The sequence below is a fragment of the Anguilla anguilla genome, chromosome 5 (genome assembly GCF_013347855.1).
Source record: "Anguilla anguilla isolate fAngAng1 chromosome 5, fAngAng1.pri, whole genome shotgun sequence".
Lineage (NCBI taxonomy): Eukaryota > Metazoa > Chordata > Actinopteri > Anguilliformes > Anguillidae > Anguilla > Anguilla anguilla.
Genome location: NC_049205.1, coordinates 54,163,583 through 54,185,979, shown reverse-complemented (window position 1 = coordinate 54,185,979; position 22,397 = coordinate 54,163,583). Strand labels below are relative to the sequence as shown.

Genomic DNA, 22,397 nt, shown 5'->3' with positions numbered 1-22,397 from the left:
CTCTCTCCCGTGTTTGTTTGGGCTCGGCGGTGGCGGAGGCCCGTGTGACAGGCGGCCTTTGAAGCCTGCGCTTTGATGGCGATGTCGTGTCACATTTCCCCGGGTTCCCCGACGGGGTTTTTTTTTTTTTTTTTTTTTTTGCTGTGTGCGGCGGGCGAGGAGGAGGAGGCCGCTCTCGGGAGGACGGCCGACCGGTGGCATCAGAGACGGGACGCTTCTCGGCTCGCCGCGTCCGCGCTCCGCTTTCGTCTGATCCTTATCGCCCGCTGCGGCGGCCGCCCCCCCCCGCGCGCGTGTGTGTTCTCCGGGGCCGCGGCCAGGCTCTCGCTGCCGTGGTTACTGGGGCTTCAGCCGGTGTGCTCTCCAGAGGCTCTGGCCTGTTCCCGGGGGGCGTTCCTGTGTTCTCCTGGGACGTGAGCGTGTTCTTTGGGCTTGGCGGCGCGTTCTCGGGGGGGATGCTGGCATATTCTGGAGCGAAGCGGGTGAATGGTAAAATACCGCTGACGACAGACGCAGGTGCGACTTCCTCTGCGTTCGCGTTTCCTTTAACGTGCCGATGACACAGAGCCTCAGCTCAGTGTGACCGAGACTGAGGAGTGAGCGCTGGGGACGCTAAGTGTCTGTTTGAGCAGCTATGTCACTGATCCCAGAACAGCCTCACAGGTGCTGCAGGTGACTTGATGCCACGTTAGCAGGTCTACCTCACCTTGAGCCAGAGGAGTGTGGCTGATCCTAGTACAGCCTTTGGGGTTCACTTGGTAGAGTCATGCCATGCTGGCAGGTCTACATCACCTTGAGCCAGAGGGCTGTGGCTGATCCCAGAACAGCCTCACAGGTGCTGTGGGTGTGTTGGTGCCACGTTTAGCAGGTCAGCCTCCCAGTACAGCCTCAGGAGTTCTCCAGGTAGAGTCATGCCATGTTGGCAGGTCTACATCACCTTGAGCCAGAGGAGTGTGGCTGCTCCCAGGACAGCCTTTGGGGTTCTCTAGGTGGAGTCATACCATGTTGGCAGGTCTACCTCATCTTATGGCAGAGCTGCGACTGATCCCAGTACAGCCTCAGAGGTGCTGCAGGATGGCCCGCGCTGCGTTAATGCGAGCGGCTCATCTGCAGGTGATAAAGAGGAGTGCGCTGCGTAGCTGATAGCTCCCATTAGCCCACGATTAACCTGATTAGCTCAGACCTGTATTCCCAATGATGTGATTCTTCAAAAAGCAAATTATCCCCAGCGTAGAGCCACAGGCACCGCGAGGACAGGCAGTCTGTTGCTCTGCTCCCATCAAAGTGTATTCTCCCCATCTGCAGCATGAGCCAGTGGGGTCTGTAGAGTCATGTGCATGGAACAGAATCTTATTCCTCCTGTTCCCTCCCCATGCCAGTTTAGCAGGGGTAAGTATGATGTCAGGGCAGAAGTTAAATCAAGTACAGTTACAGCAAAAAAGGGAATTGAAACAGCACAGCACTTTAGTTAAAATGAGCTGAATTCTGCAGGTTTTGGCTTGGGGTTCAGGAATGTATGGAACTCATGGGTTGGGTCAGAGAAGCAAGGGATCAGCGTTTTGGGGCTAATCGCTTATTCTCTGTGACGGGTGTGCAGGCCAAGAACATACGCGATGGCTCAGCTATGACAGGAGAACATTGGTATGCTCTGGGGGGTTTCTGCAGTGAAGAAATAATATATGTGCAGCATAGATGACATTCGTGTTAGTGTAACGCTCTCTGCATGTAAAACTGCAGTATTACCCTCAATGCTGTTTACACACCCATAGCAGCACGACCCACTGTTCCAAAGACAGAGGATTGTGTGTGCGTGCGTGCGTGTGGGTGTGTGTGTGTGTGTGTGTGTGTGTGTGCGTGCGTGCATGCGTGTGTGTCAGAGCAGTCAGTGAATACAGATTGTAATATGTACAAGTTGGCTAATGAGGACTCCAGAGCTCATTTGTCAAACTGTGAATTAATTTATTTATCCTTCCGGGGACCTTGATTATTTAGTGGCCTTATCAAGCTAAGAGAGCATCGCCAAGAAGTGACCTAGTGGAAGAGTACTGACTTCTGTCATTATTATGGATTCATTACAATATCATTATTCATGATATGCCACAAAGCTTTATAGTGCAGCAGTAACGAGATCTCTCAGAAAATATGGTGATGTCTATGTTTACCACTGTACCGGTGGAAGTTTATCACAGTGCCCTGTATAAACATGCTGTATTCTGTGTATTTACAGTGCTGTGCAATGTTGCCGTGGTGCTGTGCTATCCAACAGTGCTGATGCTGTTTTCTTAAGCCATTTGCGCTGTCTGTAAGGCCTGCTTTGAGGAGTAGGGCCTGCCTCCACAGAGCTGAGGGCACAGTGTGCAGAGGAGGGGAGAGAGGAGCGGGGAGGGACTTAATGTGGGAATAATGTGTGGTTAAGTTGTCTGTGAGAGATCATCATCCTGTATGTCTACAACATCAGCAAGGGATTATGGGAATACTGTCAGAAGGATATGATATAATGCCAGGTAATGAAAGTGGGCACACCATGAATGAACAGTGCTGTGTGAGTAACCGTCATTCTGTATGTCTACAATATGTGCAAGGGATTATGGGAATACTGTTAGAAGGATATAATACTGGGTACTGAAAGTGGGCACGCCATGAATGAGCCATGCTCAGTGGGTAACCGTCAACCTGTATGTCCACATTATTCCCATAATCCCTTGCAGATACTGTTAGAATGATATAATACTGGGTACTGAAAGTGGGCACACCATGAATGAGCCATGCTCAGTGGGTAACCATCAACCTGTATGTCCACATTATCTGCAAGGGATTATGGGAATACTGTTAGAAGGATATGATAATGGGTACTGAAAGTGGGCACACCATGAATGAGCCATGCTCAGTGGGTAACCATCAACCTGTATGTCCACATTATCTGCAAGGGATTGTGGGAATACTGTCTAAAAGATATAATACCGGGTTGTGAAAGTGGGCACACCATGAATGAACAGCGCTGTGTCGGATCAGGGTGAGCCTCTCACTGGGAGCCCAGTGTGGGCCTGATGGATTTAATTACCCATGCTGCCGTGTGGGCTCGGTTGGCCACCGCGCGGGCTCCGCCCAGCCGGATACGACGGCCACGCTGCGATAGACACGGCCCGCCGCGCTCAGCTTCTGCTGCTCCGTATCTCTCGCTAGCATCTCAAACGCTCATTAAACGCTCATTAAATGTTCTAACAGTGTGACATGGCTGTAGAGTGATGGAGTAAAGGCAGGGGGAGGGGGAGGGGGAGGGTGTTTTAATTCGCGCCCTCAGCCTCCGAGCGATGAGTCCTGTCACGCTCCTGACACGGTGCCCCTGACGGACGGAATAAGAAGAGTGTGAAATAAATGTCTTAACTCCTCAAGCTCTCTCTCTGTCTCTGTCTTTCTGTCCTTCAGGTGGAGCGGGAGATTGCCATTCTGAAGCTCATCGAACACCCTCACGTTTTAAAGTTGCACGATGTCTACGAAAATAAGAAGTACTTGTAAGTATCACCACACGCAACGCGCGGATAAGAGGAGCCTTGTGTTTTATGTGATTGAACTGGTTGAAGTTCGACATGGAGTGTACTGGAAAGACAGCTCAGGTGTTTGGATAAAGTATAGGTGGACTGCTAGTCTGTACATCCCATAGCAGAATGCCTGCTGTACTACTGCACGATGCTGTACAATGCTTCACACATGAGGAAGAACAGCATGCTGGGAAATTTAATTTGGTGCATCGTTCATTATAGTATTCTATTTGTACTTATGTCACGCTAACCAGCTGGGGGACAGGCGCTAATGCTAATGAAAGTCGAATGCAGTATTAATAATTATATGATGCTCTTATTCAGTTATGCTCTACTGAAATATGCAAGTGGAAGACAGAGGGCTTTGTTATGTAAACATGGCAGCAATGTGTTTAAAATGGAAGTCATTGCCATTACATTTACAAATATTTGTGATTGTGAGCACGGTGTACATTAGACTAATCTCATATTTGCAAATTTAGGAAGGGGGGGATGTTTGTAATTTCGTGAGAGGATTAGTTTCCATGGTGACTATCACATTATTGATTTTATAATACAGAAATCACTCTGTAATTGAAATGCGATTACGCAGATTAATACTTACTTGGAAGAACCAACAGCAAATAGCAGAAAGAATAGAAATTGGGGCAGGGGTGTAACCCAGTGCACGCAAAGAAGTAAAACTATGCACCTGCACATTTAGAATGCACAAATCCTGACTACCTGCTGTTAGCATTTAATCTTTGCTTTTTTTAAAATCACTTTTTAAGTCTCTTTTAAGTTTTACCCCTGGGATTCCGGCCCCTGGAAGGAATATGTGCAGAATCATGCTACTCATGCAGGGGAGAAAAAAAAAAAAGCATACATTATATATTCCTTCTCCCTCGGTAATAGGTAAATGCCAGGAGGTGCTGTAGCTAATATGAAATATTCAGGTGGAACAGACAGGTGACCCGGAGGAGCGCGGCGCTCGGCTGTGAAAGCGTTAGCCGCAGACGGCGTTTGACTCCTCGGATGTAAATGAGGGTGACGGGTAATCACCTGAGCCGGGGCCCTTTGTCTGCGCGTGAATCAAAGGCCGCGGGAAGCCGGATGAAAGGGAGGCAGCTGGGGAGGGGAGCAGTTGAGGGCGGCGGGCACTGCTTAGTGCGCAGACGGGAGCCGGTCTGCGGTGCCGTTGCGCCTCAGCCCTGCGGTTGGCGGGAAAGCGGACGGTGGCGTTTGCGACCGTTACGCGCCGAGCGACCGCGGTCCTGAGTGAACTCGACCTGAAAAAAGGCAATGATGTCATTGGCCACGGCCACCAGAGAGCTAAACGTCTGTGAGGGGATTCATGGGTAATATTGTGACAGGAGCTGCGTTCTGTGAAGAGCTGCCTGTCTGTCAGTGAGGCAGATGGGTAAATCTATGGGCTGGGTTTTCAGTGCATTGCTTATGAAAGACTTCAGACTGGGAGGGGAGCGGTTTTGGGGGTTACTGGGGGGCTGAAAGAGATTCCATTTTCTATTTGAGATGGGGGAGGCGGAGGATATTGCTAGTGTGGCGTGCAGCTGCTAGTGATCTGGGAGAAATTAAAGCTCAGTTTCACTCGAGCAGCGTGACTGAACACGGTCTCATCAGCACAGTGGAGGTCAAAGGTCAGCACGGTTCCCAATGCTGAGAGTGCTGAACAACTTCTTTAAGCACAGCATTTTTATAATTTATGCTGGTACTGTATATATAACAAGCGCACGCACACAGACACGCACGGGTGCACACACAAACATGCACACACAAACATGCACAAATATGGTCTGGAATCAGAAACTGAATTAGCCTGGGTGCCGTGAGTGCCTGCACCCACATGATGAGCTATGGGGGGCCCAAACATAAACACTAACCTAATTTGTGAAAAACATTGTTTACTGAATGTTGACGTTGAAATGTCTCGTATTGTTAAAAAGGACTGGCTTTTCCTTTGCTTTGTTATGACCATGACGCTCTATTTATCCCTCTGAGGCTATTTACCTAGACACTTACTTAGGCTGCATGTTATTTCTGAGTGCCAGTGCATGCCCTGAAATGCTGTTTAAATTGCTGTTTAGTGACAAGCCAGACTAGCCTCATATCAGCCTGATACAGGTGCTACGTGCTCAGGGTTTATGCTGAAAATATTTCAAAAATAATATTCCTGTTGTTTCAGAACATAATTATTTTCATTATGACGATGATAATTATTAAACGTGCTATTTATTTATGTCCTTTGTCAGCATGTGTTATTGCCAGCGCTTGTCTAGTCAGCCCACATTTTCTTGAAGGACATTCATTGAGTGTCCAACAATGTATATGTGATGTATGGTATTGATAAAAAAGGGAGTTAGTTACCGGCTGATAGCCTAATGCAACTGATATCTTTTATTATTATAAGATGGAGCAGTCGCCTATTAGCATATGATCATGGACATTCTTACAGCTTTCTTGGGATCACTCTGTAGCCACCATGTGGTGGCGTGCCTGTTATTAAGGAATGTTGTTTCTGTTTTTGGATCGGGCTTTGCATGGGGGGTTGGGGAGGGATTTCTTATCAGCCCTCACGCCCAAATGTATGACAGGCTAGCTCCGCCCCTGTCGGAAATCGATAAAGTTTTCTGTAAATCAGGTAGCTCAACTTCCACTGTTTCAGTGTTCGTGCATTTGTGCACCCATTCCTGAGAGGCCAGTGAAACAGGCTTCACACGCGGTGCTTTGTCCTCATTAAAGCAGGCTGCGCTCCTGTGGAGATCGCACTGTTTTTGAAATCACCTCTTTTTATTGTACAGGTGTTAACCGGGTGTCTGTTGTCTGTGAAAGATGCTTTTGTGTGTGTGTGTGTTTGTGCTCGTGAAAGATACTCTTGTGTGTGTTGTATCTCTCTGGGTGTTCATCAGGTGTCTTCAGTGTACACACAAAACAAATTACAAATGAGTAAGATTGTTATTTTATTTTATAACAAGATGAAAAATGCCAAATAAGCCTGTTGATGGTATTCCTAACATTCCTTTTTATGCTGAATAGCCCATGGTGATTGTACCTTTATGGGTGAAATGGTACAAATTTGTGCTTGTTGCTGTCAGAATAGACTTTGTACCTGTTAAGTTAAAGATACTCATCTGGTCTCTGAAAGCCCAGTATTGTACCTTTGAGGGTATATTTATTAAAAGTGTACCTGTGAGTACGGAAACATACATATACCTCAGTTTTTGAGTGCGCTTGTTGTTCCTTCCCTCCAGGTACCTGGTTCTAGAACACGTGTCCGGAGGAGAGCTTTTCGACTACCTGGTGAAGAAGGGGAGGCTGACGCCCAAGGAGGCGCGGAAGTTCTTTCGGCAGATCATATCGGCGCTGGACTTCTGCCACAGTCACTCCATATGGTGAGCGCTACTTATACCCTCCGCACCCATACGTTCTCACTCCTCACAGCAGCGCCTCGTTTGCACCTGATCCTGACAGTCAGAGCCCTCGCAGCTGGGGTGGTCCCTGACAGCGGCGTCTGCGGTGTCATTACAGAAGCGGTTCTTGGGATAAGTCCAAAAAAAAAAAGACTAGTATCAGAATAATTATTCATCACGTATATTTTTGTAAACTGCATATACAGTAGTTTATTCTTGTGCTGATGTATTTTGCAAGTGTAAACACACTCACTATTCCTAAGATCTGAACTTTCTGGCATTAGCTTTTTTGGGCCGCTTAGAGGGAGCGTGTGCAACAGTGCATGATCGCACATAATCGAGTTCTGAATATAAAACTAGTCATAGCGCGTCCATATCTTCTCTCTGCTTAGAAACGTCCCTCCCCAGGGCTTTCAATTACCTCTGTATCACACTTCAAGATATCTTTTAGAGATTCTGTGGGAGCCATTTCTCTCACACCTGGCCTCAGGGTCTGTTTGTCCTGATCGGTCAGTGCTGTTGCCCCATTAGCTCATTTATTTTGAAAGGGAATCAATCTTTTAAAAAATGGTTTGATTCCCAGGGAACTGAAGTTTGTGAACAGGCCTATTGGGGAGCTGTCCTCCCGGTTCTGTTCTGTTTTGAAAATTTGGACACACAGTGAGAAAAAGGAGGTTAATTTTGTGGTGGCACTGTGGGCGGAGCCCCTGCATAAAGCCGCTATTAGGCAATTAGCAGGACAGATATGTGCGTATGTGTGTGACCGGGAGTCTGTGTGTGTGTGTGTGTGTGTGTGTGTGTGTGTGTGTGTGTGTGAGCGAGCGAGGGAAACACTGAGTGTGTTTGTGTGTGTGTGTATACGTGCAAGCGTGTGTGTGTGCGCTCATGTATGTGATTGTTTGCATGTGTGTGTATGTGTGCGTACGCGCATGTATGTGATTGCTTCCATATGTGCGTGTGTGAAGGTGTGTGTGTGTGTGTGTGTGTGTACATGCACGTGTGTGTCTGTGTGTGAGACGGAGAGCAAACTGCTGTGTATTTGGGATGGTTTGGGTCATGGGGTTGCACTGGACATATGGTCATTTCATTTTTGTCAGCTGTTCCAGAAGCATCTCCCATGGCACTTGTAGCTGTGGTGCAGCAGAATGAGCAAACATCAGGCTTTATAATAAGTGTGTTCTTTCAGGCCAGCCTCGGAAATCAGCCTCTGATGCGGCCTCATGAACAGCGATGTGGGTTTGATTTGCCTAACACCTCCTAGCCAGCCGCTCATTATAACACTACATTACCTCATGCGAGGCAGGTTTCCAACAAAGGAAACATTCATCCATATTCATTATGCATGAGGCCATGCTTTCCTCTCGTCTGTACCACTAAACGTGAGCACTAGAAGCAGATGGAGCCTGTAGTAGCGTTAGTTCATGAATAGTTGGCTTTAGGCATCTAAACACATCTGTGCAGCTTTTTCCGCTGCCAGACAGGTCAGGAATGGCTGTATCTGAATCAATGAGAAACAGCCTCATTCTGGTCCTGCTTTCAGTGCTGAGAGAACTGTACTGTACTGAGTGTTAAGCAGACTCACCTGGTTATTCAGGACTGTACAGATGTAAAGGTCATAGACTTCCCGGTTATTCTGGACTGTACCAGTGTTGGACAGACTCACCTGGTTATTCAGGACTGTACAGGTTGGATGAATCTGGTTATTCTGGTGCAAGGTTACAGGTTACTCTTCACATTGTGCCCAATCCAGACTAAGTCTAAAAGCAGGAGATGAGTAAGGATTCTATAGGATACAGGTTACTCATATGTGCATCACACTTTCGTAAGAGTTTATTAGACACTACACTTCACTGCACTGAGTGAAGTTGCAGAGATGCAGTACAGCATAAGCCAGCAGGCATGAGGATGTCTTATTCCAGAAGAGGCGCAGTGCTTGGCATTCTCTGCTTAATTGGATAGTTGTCAAGTGGAAGGACAGATGGTTACCCAGGGCCATGTGTTTGATCCCATTAGATCTATTGAATTAGAGTTCATGGATATGATGTAAAATTATCTCTCCCCTGCTTGTTTTGTACCTGGAGTCAAAAGATTTACTCCCAGTATATCCATCTGTTCTGGATGCCAGGCACCCCCTCACTAGCAGGGGAGATTAGGCTAGACACAGAGACTGTTGGTGAACCTTGAGGCCACCTTGTTTGCAAACTATTCGTGAAGACGGGGTGAGTCATTCTTTTTATTTTGGCAGGCTGTCTGTTCTTCCGCCAGCCTCTCTCAGAGACCCGATTTAACTGTCCCGGTTTCTCCTCGGCTGCGGCGTACTCATCCTCTCAGTGCTGAGGGATTGTGGGATTGAGTCATCCCCCTGATGTTTACCGGCGAGCGCTGCCTCTGGCAGTTACCAGCCAGTTAAGGCAGAAGTGACGTGCGGTATAGTTCACTCATCTCATGTGATCTCATATGTCCACCCACTCCATCCTGGCTCTCTCTCTCTTAGTTAGCAAAGTATGGGCGATACGAGCTGGAGTGCAGACACCATGATGGAATAGTAGACTCATTTCACCCCATAAACCAGTGCACAGCGAGACAGGGACCATATGGGGCCTATAATGAAGACTCACTCAATTCCCAGAATAACAATTGAGAAATGGGAGTTTGCCACTGTGTCCCAGAGTAGACCCCTCTAGTGGTCCTCAGCCACCATCATCTCCCCCCCCCCCCCCCCCCCCAAATACACACACACACACACAAACACACACATGTCCGGAAAGGGACACATGCATGCACCCCTTCAAAGAAAAGAAAAAAAAAAAAAAAAAAAATGAAACATCTCAAGAGCAGATGAATATGTACGTATTCCAATCACGTGAGCAAATATCGCCTCCCCATCTGCGTTTTTACAACATTTATGATACATGCCCCCCCGGCCCCCGCCGCGCTTTACACTGTTGCCTTTTATGGCAGCAGATGTGCTGTAAAATAAGGCCGTTTGGGATGCTCCCCGTGCAGATCTATGTGCAGGTGGAGGTCTGGGCTCTAGCCCTCTACTTCTCTCTCAGCTGCGTTTACAGCACGTGGTCATTACTGTGCGCGAGGTGCTTGGTTTTTTTTTCCATCTTCTCCTTGTTAAAGCAGAATGTTTCAGCTGTGGGTTGGGGGGGGGGGGACTGCGAGTGGAAAGGACAGATTAAGTGAGGCAGCCAGAGAAATAAAGTGCTGAACTGTTGAGAGGAATGAAGTTCACAGATGGAGGGAGAGAGAGAGAGCTAGAGAGAAGCCTTCTGCTTTTCACCTTTAAGAAAGCATCACAGTGCTCATTTAAACCCAGTGTAGCTCTGCTATTTCTCTTTATGGCTACCAAGCAAAAATAACCATTGCATGTATGAATAATGGGTATATACACAAATATCCAGTATGCCGTATGTGTACAGTGCAATATAAAATACAAATGAGCCGTGAACAAATGTCTGACTCTAGCCAGTAAACGAAGCGCAGGCGTACTGCATACTCTCTCTGCTGGAGCAGAGCTGGCGAAGGCATTGAGGCCACAGTGTCACCCAGGGAGGGAGAGATTTAGTCAGCAGGATTCTCCTCACCTTGTTGTGTAGAGCCTGACTGCGCAGCTCGGCTGCTGTGCTCCGGAGTGAAAAGTAGCAGCTGCAGACTGCAAGGGTGGGGCAGGTGTGCTCTCCTGCGTTCTCCCGAATCCAGAGAGGACCGTGGAGCGATGGGTCTGGCCTTCAACTGTGATTGGGCTTTAAAAATTTGGAGAAAACGAGAAGGAGAGGGAGCGAGAAAGATACATTAAAAAGTACCGTGCCGCAAATCAAAGCAGGCGCTCTGATTTAGCCGTCTGGGGGCTCGCGTAGAAGTTTCAAATCTTGGGAAATAAGCGCTGCGTCTTGACCTTGCTCCGACGACGGCCCTCGGCCTCAGTCCCCCGTAAATCACGCGCTCGCGTAAGGCCTCGGCTGACGTTTATTACAGCGAATAGATCAGAATTGCATTGTGGGTAACTCTCCCGCTCCGTCCGCGCCGCGCCTGGCCGTGATCGATGGCCGAAGCAGAGTGACTGAACGCGGGGGATAAAGAGTTCAGGAGAGGAGGCTGCGCTCCCCTACGGCGTCACGAACATCGGGCGGGACGGACGCGGGACGGCGAGGGGAGATGTTAGACCGACAAGAAGGGCCTGTACAAGCAAGATTACAATGTGGGGACTGTGCTAATGTCTTACACGGGCTTTAATGGACCATTAATAGATGGTTTCCCCCTGACAGCTAATAAACCACCCGAATGCAATTTGCCCTTATTATGCCGCTGAGGAATAAATCTCCGCTTCGCCGCTGCTCTCTCTGAGGTCGGTCACAAATTTTTCCCGAGTCTTCCCTTTCGCGAGGTCAGCGCGCGTGTGTTTGTTCACACCGCGCGCGTCATCGGCGGGAGAATAAACCCACGACTGGGCTGTGACAGCGTCTGTCATTGCCATTTGTGGCGCTGTGGCACCTGTATGAGTCCGTTGTCAATATTGTCTCACGGAAAACTGCTCTGCACCAATGGGAGCTCGGCTTGGCTGAGTCCCCGGAGAGAGTGCGGCAAACGTCATGAGTCATCGGCTGCGCCGCCACAGCCGCCGCCGCCTTGCCGTTCTTCCTTTTCCTGTCACTGCGCCTGTCACTTTTGAAAAGACGGTATTTTTTGACGTCTGAACGCAACGGAACTGACAAAAAAAGTCAACTCTGTCATAAAGAGGTTCTGCGGCTTCCCACCCACCGACGAACTTACATAAACTCTCTCATTAAAAACCGTGTTTCCTGTGCGCAGCGTAAAAAAAACTCTGCACCAAATGCTGTTCTCATTCTGTGGCCCATTTTTCTCAGGGGACTGAAATGTGGAGGAGAGAAACTCTCTCATGATTTGGGTGAGTGAGGCCTCCAGGGAGATGACTGGATGTATCAGCATTGCGGCAGAGTGGGGTGGGGGTGGGGCGGGGGTGGGGGGTGGGGGGGGTTCTGTGTGTATGTGGGACACTGATGGAGCTCCCTCATGCAGGTAAACTCCAGAAACAGATGTTCAGTAGCAGGTGGTGCTGTTTAAAGGGAAAACTTGCACACAAATCATGCAGATAACATATTGTATATAAAGTATGGCAATAATCATGCTATTCACTTCAGATATACGTTCTTTGTTGTATGAGAAAAATGTAACTAAAACACCGGAAATTTTGGTGAAACAATTTTGAAAGATACAATTCAATTTAAAGTGTATAAAGTGTATAGTTAACGCCCCTCATGTCTATCTGTCTGTGTCTCTGTCTGTCTGTCTGTCGTCACAGCCACAGGGACCTGAAGCCAGAGAACCTGCTGTTAGACGAGAAGAACAACATCAGGATAGCGGACTTTGGCATGGCGTCCCTGCAGGTTGGGGACAGCCTGCTGGAGACCAGCTGCGGGTGAGCGCCGCGCCGCGAGCGGTTACCGTCGTCGCGTTCGCTCGCTTTCACACACGCGGTCACGGTCGCTGTTTCCGCACGCGGGACTCTCTCTCTCTCTCTCTCTCTCTCTCTCTCTTTCTCTCTCTCCCTCTCTCTCTGCACCACAGCCTTCTTTACACGTTCATTCATTGTGCTATCTTTAGCGTAGCTCTCTCCGCAGCTTCCATAAACAGGCTGTGGGCAAAGGGTTTAAAAGCTCCCAGGTGTGAAAGTGGCTGCTTTCCCTCAACAGCCTCAGCGGTCTCCTATTAGCGGGGGTGAGGAGCGTGTCACCCCCGTCGTAAAACAGAGGCACGTACGTGGAGATTGCTCAGATAAGACGTGAGCACAATCTGGACTGCGGGGCAGATAAGATCCTTAGCTAAAGACGGGCAAGGTGAGGGGCCGATCGCTGCGGTTCGGTGGATTGCCAGCCATGAATCTTCCTCTATCTGCATGTATCACAGCCCCGCTCTCTAGCGCAGCTTGGCAGGAGTGTTAAGTGAAGTAAGCGAGCCGTTGCTCATAAAGAAAAAGTGTACTGCTGATGCTGATTGGCTGTGATTCACGGAGAGACGCATTGTTGATGCTGACTGGCTGTGACTCATTGGCAGGCACATTACTAATACGGATTAGCAGTGACTCATGGGAAGACATACTGCAGATTAGCCTGTTTCGGGTCCTCCAGTGTTATCGGAGATAGAGCTGGTGCACTTGAGCCAGTTGCCCAGGTGTAATGCTCTGTAGTCTGTGATATTTGCCATGTCTGTTTCTGGAGAATCAGCATGTGCACCCTGAAATCAAACTGTCATGGGTCATGTGCTGTGTCCAGTTCTAGGTAATTGCTTCTAGAGAACACCTACCTCTATCGCCTGCAGCTGACCTTCTGTCATGGCAGAACCTTTTCCCTTGAACTGCAGGCTTCACCAGTCAACCTCATGGTATGGGCTGTCAACAGCCGCAGCCAGCCATTTCAACATGATTTCCCATGAGCCACTTGAGCCTTTCTCCCTTAAAGGAAATAGGAAAAACTGAATGTCCGGTTCCCCTCCTGTTATTACAGCTAGCAGCTGCTTCCATTCCTGGAGAGTGGAATCTCTTGTCGTTATCAGTTGTCTTTGTTGATGGTGTCAACTCTGTGATGTCATAAGGATGAGAATGTGATGTCACGATGCAGGGGAGGAGAATACGATGCGGATGCGGCTGTGTCATCAGGCAGCGGTGCTGCCCACCCTGATCCACCCCATGCCAGCAGGCCCAGTGCCCACCGTGCCTTTACTGCAGAGGCACAGTGCGATTATTCATTGTCCCCACATGCCTGAATGCCTCATCTCTAAGCGCAGATATGACAGCCTTTAATTAAACTCATTCATCTTTATCTCTTCTTGCCTGCAGCTGCTTTGACACAAATGTATTCTGTTTACGGGTAATGGACTCTAGTTGAATTTGAAAGTTGCTGGGCGTAGGAGCTCTCATGCAATTCCGAAGCAGCGTCAGCCCGTCTGGGGGTGTCTGGTTATTCATTGGATAAGTCCCTCAACTCCATATCTTATGGAAGGACTTTTGTCTAACCAAATTGGCAGATTGGCTTGAGGGGCCTTCAATTGGATGGGATTGAAGGTCCAATCCACCACCAGTGCTGTTATTCTTCATCTCATTCACCTCAGTGCATTCTCCACACTGGTACAATGCATCAGATATGATGCTGCAGCAGGTGTAATGCACCAGGTTGGGTGCTCCAGCAGGTGCTCCGCGTATGTAATGCAGTAGGTTGGAGCTAAAATGGAATTTAAAAGACATGCATGCTCTAAGAACTGAGTAACTGTGGTGTTTAATTTGAATGTGTGTTTTTGTGTGACAGGTCTTGGCATACCTGTCTCAAACCAAATTGCCCGTGTTTGCACATTTCAGTGTGACACTTGAAATCAGGAGCAGTGCATTTGCAGAAGCATTCGTTTACATTGCTTTGTGTGGGCTGATGTATATTCGTACTGAACTCCCACAGGTCACCTATGTACACTATCACTCTTAGATAAATGAGACAGTCACACTCTAATCACTGCCATAATTGGAACCTGTGTTTACAGGACTTTGCAGGGAGCTCATTACAGTCCATATAACATTGCAGTCAGATTATTGAGAGGTTAGCGGCAGTGTACTAGTGGTAGAAATGGGAAGGTGTGATTGATGAAATGTCCTTGCAAGACCCAGGACACACTAGGCAGGTTTCACGCACATCACTGCTGTCTAGTGCCACACCAGTATGTCCATGCATGTAGGAGCATATGGAAGTTTGTACTAAGATTTCTGTGAGTAAGCATTTCTTTTCTCTGTTGGTTGCAATTTCAACATTTGCCGTTCAGCTGGGTACAGCACAAGCATTTCCTGTTTGTTTTCTCTGACAGAAGAGCTATGTTTGCACACTGTGCTTCAGAGAGATGAAATATGAGTAACTCCTTGCTCCTCTCTCCACAGATCTCCTCACTACGCCTGTCCAGAGGTCATTCGGGTGAGTGTTCTCATCAGCTAATTAATGCAATGCAGCGTGTCCTGTTCCGATGAGACCAAAACACTTACTCAATTCTTTCTCCTTCTCCCACTCCAACTCTCTCTCTCTCTCTCTCTCTCTCTCTCTCTCTCTATCACCTTCTCCCTCTCCCTCTCACTCTCTTCCCCTCTGTCTCTCTCTCACTCTCTTCCCCTCTGTCTCTCTCACCCTCTCCCTTTCTCTCTCTATCACCTTCTCCCTCTCCCTCATAATCTCTTCCCCCCTCACTCTCTTCCCCTCTGTCTCTCTCTCTCTCTCCCTCAGGGGGAGAAGTATGACGGCCGTAAAGCTGACGTGTGGAGCTGTGGGGTCATTCTCTTCGCACTCTTAGTGGTCAGTGTCAGCTGTCACCTATTCGTCATTGCGCAAACACCCCAAGCAACTGCTTCCTGTTCACAAGCACATTTCCTGTTCTGATTGAACGGTTATAGTAGTTGAGCGGTTGTATAGCGTATGTGCACTCACCACCAGTCCTACAGGCTGTGACTGACATGAAACTAACTGGAGTAAAAGCAAGCCAGTGTGCATCAGAGGCATTTGCATTTACTCAGTTTATTCAATGCTTACTGTAATGACAGCCCAAGTTCCAGAAACACAGCCACGTATTTTCCCACTTAAACGTGGGAATTTAAACATTAAAAATCAGTATTTAAAATGTGAGAGGATGTGTCGACTGAATGCATTCTGTGTTCTCATGTAAACTGTAACTCACCCCTGGCTTCCTCGCAAATGTCAAGGGTAGTTTGTTTACTTCAAAACTTTAAATCAGGCTTTCCCAGAAAGTGCTATCTCTGTGTGTTATTGCATATAAAATGTTTTGCACTGGCCCAGAAGTGTCAAACTGATATAAATCAGTTTTTCGCAGAACTGGATGAGGGCACTTGGAACTGGCTGTTGAAATAAGATAAACAATTTTCCGCATGCCTTGTGGTTTCCTGCTGTATGTGATGCACGCCTTTGTTTAGCAGTGCTAATTGAGGGGAGGACAGTGCAATGTGTTTTTGCTTCACAAGCTATCAGATGAAATATCTATGTACTACAACAACCCCGTTCATGGGCATAAAATCAGATCTGAGGGAAATACTTACATACCCTACGCCTTACCTTTATCCACTCCTGTTTCTGCACTGATAAATGAAGTCAATGTGGGGACGCCACACTGACTATAACCTTATTTCCTCCTGTTTGGTATTCTGCACTCAGTTTGAGTCTCATTCTGTAAACACGGTGCCATTTTAACGGAATTTCAAGATTGGTTTCCGACTTCTGCAGTGCGGCCTTATCAAGAAAGAAAAGCCAGGTCTTAAAAAACTAGCAGTAAAAATGCTTGCTTTTTATTATTGCGTGTGCGCTTACTGAGTTCAGCTAAATTTTCAGAACTTATAAACGGTATGAAACTATGATAAAAAGTAAGCATTTTATGATGCGTGTATACCACCAACAGACAGTTAGGACTCCTATTCCCATCCGTGTGTAGTTTTTTTCCCCTCCCAGCTTATAAAGAAGACAGAAATAGCTTTTAAATATGACATTCCGCTACTATAAAGACACCATTTTTGTATCTGCCTCTATTGTAATTTGCATGGAAGATGCCTCCTGTGTTCTGGAAATGTCAAAATCTCTCCCCGTGCATCCCTTTCACCGCGCGGTAATGATGTTGTGCCGCAGTGGTGGTATCCCAGAGACCAAAATAGACCGAAGCGTCGGCAAAAAAAAAAACCATTCCTCATCGGGGCTGTCTGTGTGCCAAGCGGCATGAGGAGAAGCCACAAAGCCAGCGTGTGATTAGTGTGCAGATTGACTTTTCCCTCTTCATATTTGCGCTTTTATTACTTCCTTCCCAAAACAGTGGTGTTTTTATTCCCCCCCCCACCCCCCTTCTCGACTCTCCCGTAGAATAACAGAAGCTCTTTCGCGGCTGTGGAGCGTGCCCGCGGCTCTTCTGCAACGCTGATTAATCTGTGACGTTTTCTTTTTTAAAATTTCATTAGACACTTTTTTTTTTTTTTTTGCTCCTTTGTAGTTTAATTGCGGTTCGTCCGCGTTGTGCGCGCGAAGCGGCTTTAATCGCGTCTCCACGCCGGCGCGGTCGTTCATCATCGCTGACATCTGGTGTGTGTCAGGCGTCGCGATAAGGCCCTCTGATGTGAGAGCGATAAAACAGCCAGAGAGGAAATCCGGCTAATTACCGCTTCAGCTCCTACGACAGGCCGCTCTTTCATATTTTTACCTCGGAGTCCCGCGGAGAATTTTTCTTCGGGGGAAGTTACCGCGAAACAGCGAAGGGGCCATTTGATTGGATCATGTCGCACGCGCGTCTTTTGCGCCGTGACTCTGGTCTTTCCTGCGCTCGGGTTCGGCGTGACGTACGCGTGCTTGCTTCCCTCTTTCAGGGCGCCCTGCCGTTCGACGACGACAACCTGAGGAACCTTCTGGAAAAAGTGAAGCTGGGCGTGTTCCACATGCCGCACTTCATCCCGCCCGACTGTCAGAGCCTGCTGCGGGGGATGATTGAGGTGGACGCCGGCAAGAGGCTCACGGTCAGTCCCGCACCTGTCACCCTAATTACATGACGCATCACGTAGTGAAGTCAGTCACATGTCACGCAGTGCGTTTAATTGGAGGCAACATAGGTGACCCTTGATTAATTAAAGAAGTGATCATAATGTAATTTGTTTGCACCCCACGTCACTCACATCACTGTGAGTGGGGCACTTCTGTGATGACACAGCCAGGATGCATGGCCTTCGTGGAAGTCCGCCGCTTCCCTTTCCTGCATCGTATACCACCTTGGGCTTTTGCCATTTTAACTTTGCTGATCATGATAATGAATCAGCCTCAGTCTGCAGTTCCCCACCGCACTGTATCAGCCTCAGCTCCCTGCAGTGCTGCATTAGTATCTGTACTGTTTCTCCCTGGGGGGAGAATTTTTTTTTTTTTTTTAAATCTCAATGACACGTCCTCATTAAACAAACAAACAAATAAATATATAAATACGCCTCAGTCTACATCACCCTACAGTACTGTATTAGCCTCAGCATCCTGCAGTCCTCTTATCTGCACCTGGCCCCTCCAGCTTTTTTTCTTGCTGGTCCACCACCCTGTGGGTTGTGCCCTAGATTTAACACTTAATTAAACACTGCTGAGCTGTCCGGCTCCACGCAAGCCTGATCTCATTTACATAGGTGCAGGCTTGGGACCCTATACTGTGGGAGGACATTGGGGCTGGAAGAGTGGGCGTGTTTATCTGTGTCCTGGAAGAGTATAAGATATTAGGGAGGGTACAGACTGAGTGCACCACTGCGGTCCTGGCTGCAGGCGTTATGACAGAGGACCCCTTGGCACAACAGAGGGACTGTTCTGTGTGTTTGCCTCCTCTCTACTGCCCCCAACAGTCATCCTCAGACAGACGTCAGAGGAAGGACCGTTAAAGAGACAGGCAATGTGGGAAGAGCAGCCCTCAGTCCCTCTGCTCTCCATCCCTCCCCATTTGTATTCTCGCTGAGATGACAGTTTCTCCGATCTCGCGGAATGTCATCCGTTACTCCCGGGCATTTTCCGGAAGCTTGTCCGGAAATTCTTGCGGACCTGACGATTGCCCTGGGAACGAGAAGCCGACGGCGCGTGACGTCACTGGGGTTCGGCTCGGTGCAGCGCATGTCCCCGGGTTCCCTAAAACCGCCGGCAAAGTCATCCTCCGCGTTTTCATGACTCAACAGGAAGTGCTCCCCCTGGCCCTTCGACAGTTGTGCTTATCTTTCAGCAGCACTAATTCTCTCTCAGCCAGAATCTTCTCTGCAGCTCAGCCTGCTCGTTACTGTACATTCAGGTCATTAGATGCTACAATAGCACCTTTCTCACCGTCCCTCTGTCCCAGCCAGGGCTCCCAGATACTTCCATGTTGCGCACTGTCCAAATAGCACAAAGCACAAAACATTATTGGAACCTTTTTTCAACACTGCAGTAAGGTTGTGCAAACTTTGTGGTGAATAACAATGTTGGTGCAATGTTTTTACAATGCTTCTTTTGTAACCACCTCTGAACCACAGTTTACCAGCTACGTTGTAAAATAGCTGATACGTACTCTTTTTTTTGTTATTTGTCAATGATGTGTATGCTATTGTTTCTATGGTTAAACAAGAATAGGTTAAAACCTAGTATATGGCTGGACCTAACACGCGTGATCCGGCCGACCAATGGTGTGACTTCATAACTCGGCCGACCAATGGTGTAACTTCATCACTCAGTCACTCACTCAGTCAGTCACAGACATTCGCGTTTGTAGGGCTGGCCCCGCTGTTGCGGTCCAGCCAAAAAATCTATTTGATATTGTAAAAGGTGTAATAATGTTTTGTGCTGTTGGGCAACCTTGCTGCTGAGCAGATGTGCTGCGTGTCCTCGGTTATGATGGATCTCCAGCTCTAGTGTCATTAATTCAGGTCTAGTCAAGGTGCAGCTTGGCGACTGTAACGTTAGCCAATCGGGCGCTTCTTTTCAGAAAGCCCCACTCTTCAGATCAGTCATCTCCGTGCGCCCCTCTGCCGCCCCTGCGCAGAACCTGACGGCACGCACAAAAGCTTAAGGGATTATAATAATAACGCCTTTTTAATTTCCTGTCACTTCACGTTGGCTGCTTTCCAAAGACACCGCACGTTCTTAAAGCGGGCTACATCGTTTTAACCTTCCAGGCACTTCAATTAAAAAAAAATTATCTTCAACAGTTTGAGATATTATCGTCTGTCGTAATTATTCACCTTCACATGCTTATGAAACAAAAAGCTTTTTTTTATTGAGAACATATTTATAAATGAACATGGTACCTAGCTGGATTCTAACAAAGTGTGTAAATAAGACTTCTCCTCCAATGCTTTTGTTGCATAGGACTGTACTTTACATTGATCAAAAATTTATTAAGTATTGATCCAATTTATTGTACATCAATTTTACATTGATCAGGTGTTTAAAATTTACACACAGAATCGATCAGGAATTTCCAGTTTCCATAGATAAAATATTTATCAGGTATTTAAAATTTAAATTGATCTGACATTGATATAGTATTTTCAATTCACATCAATCCGGCATATATACGGAACTTACAATTTACAGGGAATTTCTCATGTGAAATTGATTTACGCAGACGCGTTTCTTGTAAAGCGTCTTTATGACAATGTCTCTGTAAAATAAAACCGCTGTGCAAATAAAATAGATTTGAATTGAATTAGATTTGAATGGTATTTCCAATTTACATCCGTCTGACACCGGGTGCTTCCACCGCGTGCGTCTGCTTGAGTGCGTCTGCTCGAGTGCCACTGTGTTTCTTTTCGTTTATCACCCTGGGGGTGGGGTACAGTGGCTGTGTGCTGACGCTGAGGCCTGGGTCTGTCACCAGCCTGTCAGAGGCTGGGTAATAGCTGGCAAACACACGGGCTGTTTAAGTGCAAGTCTTCATGTGTAAAAAAGGCCTCCAGGAAAGGGCCGTGTGTGAAACGCAATCGACCGATGATGTGTCATCGTCGAGCCGTCAAACCGCTGCATTCGATTCCTGTCTGTGTTCACGCTACGTACCTTGCTCGTTTCAGTAATTCCCAATCATATCTCTTCTGCCCTCTGTCCTCACGGTGTCCGAAAGGGAACCTGTCTCTCTGTTCTTTCTTTCTCTTTGTGTTGCCAGCTTTCTTGTTTCATTTTTTTCTTTCTTTTTTTCTTTGCTGTTGGCTTTGTTGGCTGCCAGTGTGGTTAATGTGGTTGATGTTGTCGGTGTTTGCAGTTGCATCCCCAGGCTGTCTCTGACTCCAAGGGTCAGTTCTCTAACCCAGTGTTTCTCAACCTTTTTTTCTTCCGCGGGACACTTTCCAGATTTACAGAATCTCATGGCACACCACTCTCAAAAGCATAAAAAATAAACACCCTGCAGCCTCCCCCCCCCCGCACAATGTACTGACGTTGATGTGACGTGCCAACAGTAGGCCTAAATGTTCTTTTGGTGTTTTAATTAAGCAATATGCATTTTAATGACATTTATTTAGGCTTTTGTGAATGGGATTTGTTCATTTAAGTTTTTTTTAATTCATTTGAACGTTAAAATTTTTTTTAAAGGATTTTTCACACGGCACACCTGACCTCGCCTGACGGTGCACCAGAATGCCGTGGTACACCGGTTGGGAAACTCTGCTCTAACCAGCTCCTCTCTCTCTCTCTCTCTCTCTCTCTCTCTCTCTCCTTATGTCCTCACAGTTAGAGCAGATCCAGAAGCATGTGTGGTACATGTAAGTATGGTTCAGCTGTGTCTGTTTGTACGGGCTTGAGAGTTATTGGGCATTGGGTTGGGATTGGGGATTAGAGTGCCTGATGATTCATGGTGGGGGTGAGAGGCTTTGGTTGTAAATGGGGGGGGGGGGGTTTGATCATGTGAGGTGGTGATGTTGTGGGGGCAGGGTGTGGATTAGGATGAGGGGCTTTGGTTGTTCGCGGGTGGTTTGGTCATGAAGACAGGTGTTGGAGGGTTCATTGTTGCAGGTTGAGTGATTAAGTTTTGGCTTAAGCTTGTTAATGGTTTTGGGGGCTGTTGTCAGCACCAAGGAGAGGGGCAAAAGTAACAAAATTGTGTAAGAGATAGAAATTGGCTTACTTTTAGATAAGTGGTTCATGACCTTCTGCAAGGCTGCAAGAAAAAAGATAGTCAAGCAGTAAAAGTGGTGTAGACAGGTTGTCTAAAATCTTAGTAAAATCACTTATGTAGTGTAGCACTTTCTTCAGTGCTGTGCTTCTGTGCTGTTTGGTCCTCCCACCAGAGGGGGCAAGAATGAGCCGGAGCCAGAGCAGCCCATCCCGCGGAAGGTGGCCATCCGCACCCTGCCCTCAGCGGAAGACATCGACCCTGACGTGCTGGAGAGCATGCACTCACTCGGCTGCTTCCGTGACAAAAACAAACTGATGAAGGACCTGCTGTCGGATGAGTAAGTAACGAGGGATGGAGGGGTAAGGGGAGGGGCAGGGCTAAGGGACATTTTGGAAGGGGAGACGTTGGTTTGTGGTGGGGGTGGCCGGTTTGGGTACGGGTAGATGAGAGGCAGAGGTGGTGGGTTTGAATATGCAGAGAGGCGTGTGAGAGCGGATCACTAAGGAGAGAGGTGGGGGCGGGGGGGGGCTGGATTCAGCAGAGGTCAGCACTGCTGCAGAGCCATTATTTTAACAGCCTGTATCTGTACTCACAGAGGTCAGTTCATTTCACGCACGTTAACACAAGCAAAAATACCACACACAAGTCTCAGCCTAATTTACAGCAACCCGCAGGGCGCCCTGACTGCTGTATCTCCTCGGGACACGCCTCCCTAATCCCTCACCTGAAAACATGGCCGTCGCCCGGCAGAGTCTCATTTTCCTGGGGGCTGTTCATTTGTTTCCACGCTTGTTTCTCAGACGCACACAGAGTA

At 47.8% G+C, this 22,397-nt stretch overlaps 1 protein-coding gene across 7 annotated transcripts in view; it reads left to right on the top strand.

The window, feature by feature from the left end:
• The window catches only part of LOC118227886 (serine/threonine-protein kinase BRSK2-like), a 109,203-nt gene that overhangs the window by 65,871 nt on the left and 20,935 nt on the right, over positions 1 to 22,397 (top strand). For all 7 annotated transcript variants that reach the window (XM_035418895.1, XM_035418891.1, XM_035418892.1 and 4 more), the window contains exons 3-10: positions 3,427 to 3,512; positions 6,788 to 6,928; positions 12,276 to 12,392; positions 14,889 to 14,922; positions 15,226 to 15,294; positions 17,355 to 17,501; positions 21,199 to 21,230; positions 21,756 to 21,920. In XM_035418895.1, coding sequence (XP_035274786.1) covers positions 3,427 to 3,512; positions 6,788 to 6,928; positions 12,276 to 12,392; positions 14,889 to 14,922; positions 15,226 to 15,294; positions 17,355 to 17,501; positions 21,199 to 21,230; positions 21,756 to 21,920 — 791 coding nt within the window. The remainder of the gene's footprint in view (positions 1 to 3,426; positions 3,513 to 6,787; positions 6,929 to 12,275; positions 12,393 to 14,888; positions 14,923 to 15,225; positions 15,295 to 17,354; positions 17,502 to 21,198; positions 21,231 to 21,755; positions 21,921 to 22,397) is intronic.